This window comes from Microtus pennsylvanicus, chromosome 5 (genome assembly GCF_037038515.1).
Source record: "Microtus pennsylvanicus isolate mMicPen1 chromosome 5, mMicPen1.hap1, whole genome shotgun sequence".
Taxonomy (NCBI): Eukaryota; Metazoa; Chordata; class Mammalia; order Rodentia; family Cricetidae; genus Microtus; species Microtus pennsylvanicus.
In genome coordinates this window covers 7,316,720-7,325,896 of record NC_134583.1, presented here as the reverse complement: position 1 = coordinate 7,325,896, position 9,177 = coordinate 7,316,720, and the positions used below count along the sequence as shown (strand labels likewise).

Below are 9,177 nucleotides of genomic sequence, written 5' to 3'. Positions count from 1 at the left end.
TAGTGAGTTCGTACACAAAATTACTGCGTGCTAATGACAATTTAAAAGCTTACATTATAATAAAAAGTGGTTTTAACACGAGCCTCAGCAGAGCTCGAGAACATAGACTTGATTTCTCTTCAATGCCCTTCAATTTAACAATGCAAGGTACTCACTACAGGGAGGAATTCGGCTAGATGCTGCCTGCTCAGGAACAACCTTAACAGCTGGGGACAAAATCGAACGGGAGCAGTTATTGGCTGGGAGTCAAGCTTTGGCTTTCTCACATCTAAGATGACAGTTATGACGGTGGCAGACTGAGCCAGTCCTGGGGGAAGTGTTAATTGAGGCCAGTAACATTCTTCATTACTTCAAACCCCACTCAGCAGACTGGGAGCGAGATCGATTTGTGCAATTCCACAACAGTTAGGGTGACGTGAGGGTGAGAGGCACTGTTTCTGTTTAGCTTGCAGGAGTTTCACATGGTTTTGCTTCCTAATTTGAGAATCCCCTACTCTGCCGCAGTGCTAGGAGCTGAGGCCAGGGCGTGCTGCGAGCACTGCAGCTCTGGGCTGCATGTCTAGCCCTCTTCTTTGAGACTCTCAATGCTGCGGCGAATCTCTCAGCTCCGCTGCTCTACTTGGGAATAGATGTTTTCTCTTGGAGTGAAAATGTCAATCTCATTTCTTGCTTTTCAAATAAAAGCACCTGAATGTGCTTTGTTCAGCTTTTGGATTTTAAGTTGGACACCTGTACCAATCACTTAGAGAGAACAAATTCGTTTAGATTCTATTAATACCACTGTAATAGGAATCTTACAAATGTGTGTGCGCACGTGTGTGTGGTCCGTGTGCACATGGCAGGGACAAGCTGCAGGAGTTTCTTCCTTCCACCACGCAGGTCGGTGACTGAATTCTGGTTGGCACAGTTGGCAACAGGTACCTTTACCAACTGAACTATCTCTCCGACCTCCTCAGTAGGGAATTTTTCAAAGGAGAATTTAAGAATTAATTTGTGTGTGAAATATTAATGTATGATAGAAAAAAAACCAAGATTCAATACTGTAAGTTAAGAGGAAAGCTTGCGTTTTAGACAGGTCCTGTAGCCTCATGCAGCCCAGGCTGCTCTTGAATTCACCATGTCTTTGAAGCTGTTGAATTTCCGATGCTCCTGCCCCAACCTCCCCAGTACTGGGATTACCAGCATGCGCTATCATACTTGGCAGTTTTATTATTATTCTTTTAAATGTGACAGTCTCGCATCATTCGTAAACTTTGAATATCTTCTTTGAAAGAAAAGATTAAAAACTAAGGTCTAGATTCAACATGATTGGCAGCTCAATGGGGAGCTAATCCCACCCCCCTCACAGCTGTATTTTACCTGAATGAAGAACTAACACAGGCAGAATTTCCAAAGTATTTTATTCAAAATTCCCCATCTAGGAGAAAGGATATATAACAGTGTTTACACATGCTTCAATAACTTATTTCACTGTACAACTTACATCCTCTGTAACAACACAGTAAACCCGTGAAAGAAAACAATTAGCACTTAAACAAGACTCCTGTGTGCAGCAATGAGTGCGGGACACTAAAAGGTGGGATCTATACATTTCACCACAACTGAGCGGCTTGGAGTTCATAAGCCAGCCTGGTCAGTGTGTGTTTAAAAATTGAGATGTCTACACTTTTCTTATTTGTAATATCAAAACCACTCTGACCTTTCAGAATAGAACTTTTTTCTTGATGAATTTGGTGGGTGAAGAAAGAACTCTATTTTCATCCCTTTTGTAAAAAATAAATATATTCTCCCTTTTATGTTAATCCACAGTTTTAAATAAGATACTACTTGTGTTTATTCATACCTATGCTAACACTGATCGGGCACAGGGCTCTGCTAATCAGCATTTCACAGCCAGCAAGATGCTCAAACATTACAGGAACAAAAAGAGACCACGGAGTTTGCCATAATAGCACCTAGAAAAATAGCACTGGGGGCAAATTTCTCCTGCTGTTCTTGTGATGCAGGCAACATGGCAAACACCACAGAATACAGACGGAAAACGGAAGGAACGAGGAGAGAAGCTTTCCTGATCTTGAGAGAAGATCTTATAGCAAACGTATTCTGACGGATTTTACAGGGACTTCTAAGCCAGGCACATGGCAGACTGTGCACAGCGTAGTCAGATGGGGACGACTGAGCAGTGAAATCTGACCCTCCGCCAAGAAATTATATTTCCAAGACTGGGAAAGGCACAGGAGGTGCACATTTTAATTTGGCTCAAAAATAATGAAAATTAGCTTTAAACTGTTGGCAACAATTACAAAAACAAAAATGTCACTTCCTTTGACAAAATTACAACAATAAACCAACAAAAAGCACACCACGGTTCACGATAGTCGGTGAGCACACACGACTGCGTGGCGTTTCTCTACAGACTGCATCTGAAGGACTAAGTCTATAAAGGAAGGTCTAACACTTGATGTCACCCAAAGCTCTGCTTTATCAATGCCTTCTTCCAAAACTAACCCGTAGTCAAGCTAAGCTCTTTTCTGTGGAACTGAAAACTTCCAAGGTTCTAATTTTCAGTTGTTGCAGAAGCATGGAATCCTACACATGCGGGGACACTGAGGGACAGAAAGTCAACTTACACTGTGTCTGTAAAAGTTAACTAGGGTTTCACTGTGATACATGTAAACCATGAGTTGTAAGTTTCAAAAACAACAGCAGTTATATCAAGTTTATATCCTACCATTCATATCTTTAAAAGACAGCAATAGTATTTAGGATAACCGTAAACATAAGTCCCTAAGAGAGTACATCTATTCTAGGAAAGGAGACATTCACTGGAACGCTGCACCTGACGCCCCTGTGCAGACCTCTAGTGACAAGTGTAGTGTGACTACCTCCAGAGCACGACTGGAGGAAGGGCGTGTTCACACCTCGGAGCTGCCGTAACGGCATGCCTGGCTGGCCGTGATGAGACAGATACGGCAAACCACAAGTTTAAAAAGTCATTAGAACATCACGTTCTTGTACACTAGTGTAGAAAGGTCTCCCAAAGATGAAAGAGTGTAGGCCTGGCTTAATTTTCTCAGCTAGAGCCATTATTATGTTAAGATCGCCCTCTGCTGTTAAATCAAGATCTATCTTCAAGTTCCGAAGAGACTTAAAGGGCTTTTTCCCCTTCTGCCTATAAATAAAACAAAACAAAGAAACCAAACATTATAATGCAGACATTGCTCAAAGGGAACGAGACAGAGACTCACGATGCATAAAGGTCTTCTACAGAGGAGCTGACTCACGTGTCGTCCTCTATGTACTTGATTAGTGTCAAGGCTTTTCTGTGCAGAACAAGCAGGAACTGCGCGAGGAAGGTGCTCCTGAGAGACAGGCCAGGCTTCAGGTGGAAGACCTGCAGGGACACCAGACAATATAGTTCCGATACATTTGTATGTGGCAGCTTCCACAACGGCGCTGACAGCATCTGACACCCGTCACCCAGTACAACCACTTCTTCAGATTCCCAAAGGGCAGCACTGTGGCAGTGGCGATGGTCTGGAAACACTGACACTTGTCAAGATTTCCGATTTTACTGCTCAAAATGCACTGAGATTTTGCATTCTACACCAAAATATATCCTTATTTTATGATGAGAAATCCTTCTGTGAATTGTTTTGGGTTGTGTGAAGTGAGGATGAGGGGAATTTCATTTCAGCTTCAGGAATGTGGAATTGCTCGACTCCGGATGATCCTCTGACTCTGCACTGTCACACGGCACACAGACCCAGATCCAGACCTAGCCCTGGTTAACATGAGGATCTCATTATCTAAGCCAGGGCTGGGATACAGGGCCTTGGCCTGGCTCCCAGAATGGTACTGTAACAAAGCTCTAGTTACAGTTAGAAACAAGCCCCGTGCAATCATCCTCCTTTCCAAATGTGTAACTCAGCAGAACATTTTAGAAAGGAGACAATAGAGATGCTACGATTTCAACACACGTCTACTAAGCTTTGATAACAGTTTCAATTCAATTAAGGCAAATAAAAGCACATCCCTCTTCAATGAACAACTCCTTTAAGGTATAGATAGGGCAGTACTTAAAACAGTTACTGGGATGGGGAATGCTGTTTTTAACTGTTAATATACAGGCTATTTCCCATTAATAATTCAAAGGCAACTTCATTTACAGACTTCAGAAAGGGCTATAAACACATTAATTCTTTGGTTCTTTGTATGTATTTTGTAGGCACGGCGGGACATAATTTAAAAGAAAACATGCACCATCACTTCCTCTGGCCACGGCTGGTGTCATGTTTACCTGGTCCAGGAAGGCTTTCACTAGAGTATCTCTGTGTAAGACATCTTGGAAAATATTCCTAAGAAGAAAACAGTCCAAACATTAAGTGGTTATACAGAGTCAATTTCCATAACCTCTCACTCAAGTCAAAAAATTAATGTTTCATAAACAGATATGTAAGAATACAGATGTGAATATTTGGAATGTATACTTAGCTTGCATGAGCCCCCTGGGTTCAATATTCAGTACACACAAAATGAACACACACACACTGAAGGGAACATTTTGACATTACTGGTGGTTTTTTCTAGTCAGCATAAGCTGAGTATACCCCAGGAAGTGCACATGCCTATCTGTCAATGAGTTTTAGAACCCATCCCTTACAAACTGGGCTTATGTCAAGAGACTCACTACCTATAAACATGAGCCAGCAACCCAGTAAGTTACTACCTCAGCAATGGCTGGCGTGTAAACTGCAGACAAAATGGCCAGTTGAAGTGAGCTGTGTCAGCCCGATCAGAGCAGATGCTAACAGAGAAGATTGTTTTTTCTTAGACCCCATTTCCTTTCATTGTTTCTCTTCCATTTTCCCTAGGCTACTGTGTTCATGTCAGAGTGAATGTGTAACGTTTATTATGACAGGATGGATGAAAAGCAAGACTGAGATAGTAGAGATCATAATATGCCTGGATAGGAAGCGAGAGCAGGAGGGGAATACGCAGAAGTAAGTGGGAAGCACCGCAGGTTTCTTAGTCTTTCGAGACAGTGAACCAAGCTAGAGAGAGAAACCAAAAAGGGGGAACCAGCATTTCACGGCAGCACTGGGCACCAACAGCACTGTCACTGGGCTTCATGGACAGGTTAGGGCTCTGGGCCCCCATTTTCCAATTTCTGTTTTACTGAATAAAAATCTGGATCACAAAAGAGCTGGAAAAGCAAAGACTATCTCCAGGGCAAACAAATATTTTAACGTCTCTTTAGTGAATGCTTTTATCTTAAAAAGGTTAAAACTAAAATTTAATTAATTAGGGAGGTAGCTCAGCGGTGCAGCAACTAATTGCCCAGTATGTATGAATCCCTGAATTTGAACCCCCAAACCTCCCAGACTTAAAAGTGAATATCATTTAAAGCATGCTAAGTCTGTACTAATAGAAATTAAAATATAACTTCCTGGTTAGAAATATTTTTGACAATTTTATATTCGAAACATTTACTTAGAACTGGAAATAAAATTCTAAAATCATGACATTATTTTATCATGCTATGATAGCTGACCAATTGCTTTTGTCAAGTCTGCCAAAGAAACATTCAAAAACAAAAACACGAACAGGCCGCAGATCTATTTATGTCCACATTTTTTTGAGAAGAGATTCTAAACAAATAAAAAACAAAACAAGACAAAACAAAAAACAGGACCTCAGGCCCATTAGTTATGAGGAAGACGCTGGCACGCGGACTCAGTAAGAAGAGTTGCACGTTTTCCAAGACTGCCAGTATGTGAACTAGTGAAAGGGAACTCAATTTGACCAGGGCCTTTTCTGAAGCAATTCCTCTACCTTTCAAAGCAATTCAAAGAGCACAGGAGAGCTGTGCAAAAAGGGTTCTTCTACATGCTAGGAGCTCTGGGCATGACGCTCTCATCTGTGCAGTTTGCTGTGGCTACTGGTGCGCCCCATGTTTCTCGTTTGGCTGTTTTCTTCTTCAGAGACACAAGATATACCCATTTGCTCCAAATTTACTGTTGCCTAAAACCCTCAACCCACATAATCACAGTTAACATATTTTGAGTATATTCTAAGGACTATCCCGATTTTAAGCACTTCATTGATTCAAGAGAACAGAAATACCATATTGCAATTCTTTTTCAGGATTTAGAACATCATTTAAATACTTTCTTGAAGTTTTGAAATTCAAGATGATCATTTTTCTTGTAATCAATAATTATTTCCTTTACTTTGCTGACCACATTTTCTGGTAAGAAATAAATAGCAAAATGTAAAAAGCAAAGGAAACAGGTGCTTTTTTCCATATATATCAGCTGTTTTTTTCTAGGTTTTATATTCATATCTAAGAAAAAAGGCTTGGAACTCCTGCAGCTTAGCATACAAGAATGTTCAGTGATCGTTATACACTAAATTACCAGCAGGGGCTGCCATTTTCTGACTGATCCTTCTTACCCCGGCACTTCGCTAAGTAACTAGGAGTTCAGCACATACTTACCAAGTATTTATTTTTTGAGGACATCTTAATCTGTATTACAGAAAATAATATTTTAAGAAATGAAGATTTAAGCCAGGTATGGGGGTACACACCTTTAATCTTAGAACTTGGGAGGCAGAGGCAGGTGAATCTCTGTGAGATTGGGGCTAGCCTGGTCTATATAGTGAGTTCCAGGCCAGTTCCTGTGAGTTCTCAGTTGGCCATATAGATCTCCCCAGTGAGACTGTCTAAAAATAATAATAAAAATTTAAAAATAAAGAAAATGTGGCTGATTAAATGCTTCTTCAGGCATCATTATGCTTGTCACGTCTTTCCTTTTAAGTACAACTTGCATTGTTTTTACCCATAAGTGACAAAAATTTTATGTTGTTTGACAATGACACCCAAGGCCAAGTGTCACTTACAAATCGGGGGTGAAGCTCTCATCCGTGTAGATGATGGTGTCCTGAGCCATGTCCTCTTCTGAAGTTGCCCTCCAGAAGGCCGTCAGCTCTGATCTCATGTATCTGCGTTGATTATAGATATGCTCGTGACACGGTGGCATCTGCTTGACGGTGTTGACATCCACGTCAATGTGCGTGGTGGGGTACGGGGCATACATAACTTGCCGGAAGGGTAGTACAAAGCTTCCCGTTGCATCCTGTCAAAACGAAGAGAAAACTTACTCGCCACATGCCAAGTGAGAAGCCATTTTAAAAATAAGGTAATAATGATAACAGAGATGCATCCCCTGCATATCTGGTATAAGGCCCTCTCAGAAATAACATTCAAGAGGTTACTATATAAAACTCCAGCCACTACAGTTTGTGCTTACAGTGAAAGAAGTGTACAGTGCACCATTTAAAAAGTGGGTCAGGGGGCTGGAGAGATGGCTCAGTGGTTAAGAGCATTGCCTGCTCTTCCAAAGGTCCTGACTTCAATTCCCAGCAACCACATGGTGGCTCATAACCATCTGTAATGGCCTGCAGGCATACAAGCAGGCAGAACACTGAATACATAATAAATAAATAAATAACCTTAAAAAATAAAATAAAAAAATAAAAAGTGGGTCAGAACATGCCAAGTGTAATCCAACAGTAGAGCGTGGCACAGAATACACACAGAAGAAAACGGCTACAAAGACCAGTGCCAATCGTTAATGGTGATTACTTGCTGGTCTGTGAAATTAGGACTGTCTTTCTTTCTCAGTTGTTTTATCCTTCCTGTATCTAAATGACTATGTACATAAATAGGAAAATACTTGCCCCTTTCTAGCTGGCCAGGCAGCCAGTTACCATGTAACCTAACTGTTGTGTATGTAATAACGTGCTAAGCGGTGTGAACAGATCAGAAGATAGAGACCTCCTAAGCCTTTCACTCTGAAAAGGCTAGAGTAATGACTGTCTCCCAAGGCATCTCTGGAAAGCTCTACAGCTTAGCTTTGCTTGGTGAGCTCTCAGTGTTTCACCCAGTCACGGCTTTGCATTCCCCTGGGCACATGGCACAGGGGCTCTGTCAGAAGTTACAGTACATAACTGAACAGGGGTACTTCATTGTGCCATTACAGAAAATTGGTAAAATTGGGATTTGTAAAGTTTTCTTCAGTTCTGAGCTCACGGTAGGTGCATGATTCAAAACCCCAAAGCTGATTTTCATTTTGGGGGTGAAACTGGAGTTTGAAGTCAGGACCTTCAATTTTCTAAGCCAGGAGTTCTCAACCTTTGGGAGTTGGGATCCTTTCATAGGGGTCGCGTATCAGATATCTTGCATATTAGATATTTACATTACAATTCATAATAGTAGCAAAATTATAGTTAGGAAGTAGCAATGAAAATAATTTTATGATTGGGGGTCACCACAACATGATAAAACTGTATTATTAAAGGGTTGCAACATTAGGAAGGCTGAGAACCACTCAGTGGTCTAAGTAAACACCAACCACATCAATGAACTGTATCTCCAATCCCCAAAAGCTAGATTTTTATTTGTAAAAATTCAGTTTTTTAAAATATTTTTTAATTTTATGAAATTCATTATAAAAAATCTTGCAAGCATACAGCAAGCCGGGCGGTGGTGGCGCACGCCTTTAATCCCAGCACTCGGGAGGCAGAGGCAGGCGGATCTCTGTGAGTTCGAGACCAGCCTGGTCTACAGAGCTAGTTCCAGGACAGGCTCCAAAGCCGCAGAGAAACCCTGTCTCGGAAAAAAAAAAAAAGCATACAGCAATATGACATACCAAAATTAACCAGACCCAAAGTCTATACAAATCATGACTTCGTACATAGTAAGAATAGGCATTTGGAACAGCTGTGAAGCCTCTCATTAAACTCCACCCTTTCAGGATCAAATGTATTAAAACAAAAAATCCATGGCAGAATTAAGACTAGAAAAAATAGCTTTCTAATGTCTTTGATAACTTGTGTTTATTACATGTATCCAGTCCTTCTCATCCCCTTTATTTGTTACATTTAATTTTTAAATAAATATAATCCTAACACTCAGGAAGTTGAGGCAGGTGGATTACTGTGAGTTTAAGGTTAGTCTAATTTTAGACCAACTTGACACAAGCTAGAGTTATTAGAGGGGTTGGGTCAACAGAGAAAATGCCTCTGTAATACTGGGCGATAGGCAAGCCTGCTGGGCTTTTTTTTTTTTTTAAAAGAGATCCTGAGGGAGAGCCCAGTCCACTGTAGGTGAGG

The 9,177-nt window shown here is 41.0% G+C and overlaps 1 protein-coding gene across 3 annotated transcripts in view; it reads right to left on the bottom strand.

The window, feature by feature from the left end:
- Positions 1-1,383: 1,383 nt before the first annotated feature.
- Positions 1,384-9,177, bottom strand: part of C9orf72 (C9orf72-SMCR8 complex subunit) — a 29,233-nt gene continuing 21,439 nt past the window's right edge. For all 3 annotated transcript variants that reach the window (XM_075971214.1, XM_075971216.1, XM_075971215.1), the window contains exons 8-11: positions 6,904-7,139; positions 4,301-4,358; positions 3,285-3,394; positions 1,384-3,172 (exon numbers count right to left, since the gene is read on the bottom strand). In XM_075971214.1, the coding sequence (XP_075827329.1) occupies positions 2,986-3,172; positions 3,285-3,394; positions 4,301-4,358; positions 6,904-7,139 (591 nt within the window). In that variant the 3' untranslated portion in view covers positions 1,384-2,985. The remainder of the gene's footprint in view (positions 3,173-3,284; positions 3,395-4,300; positions 4,359-6,903; positions 7,140-9,177) is intronic.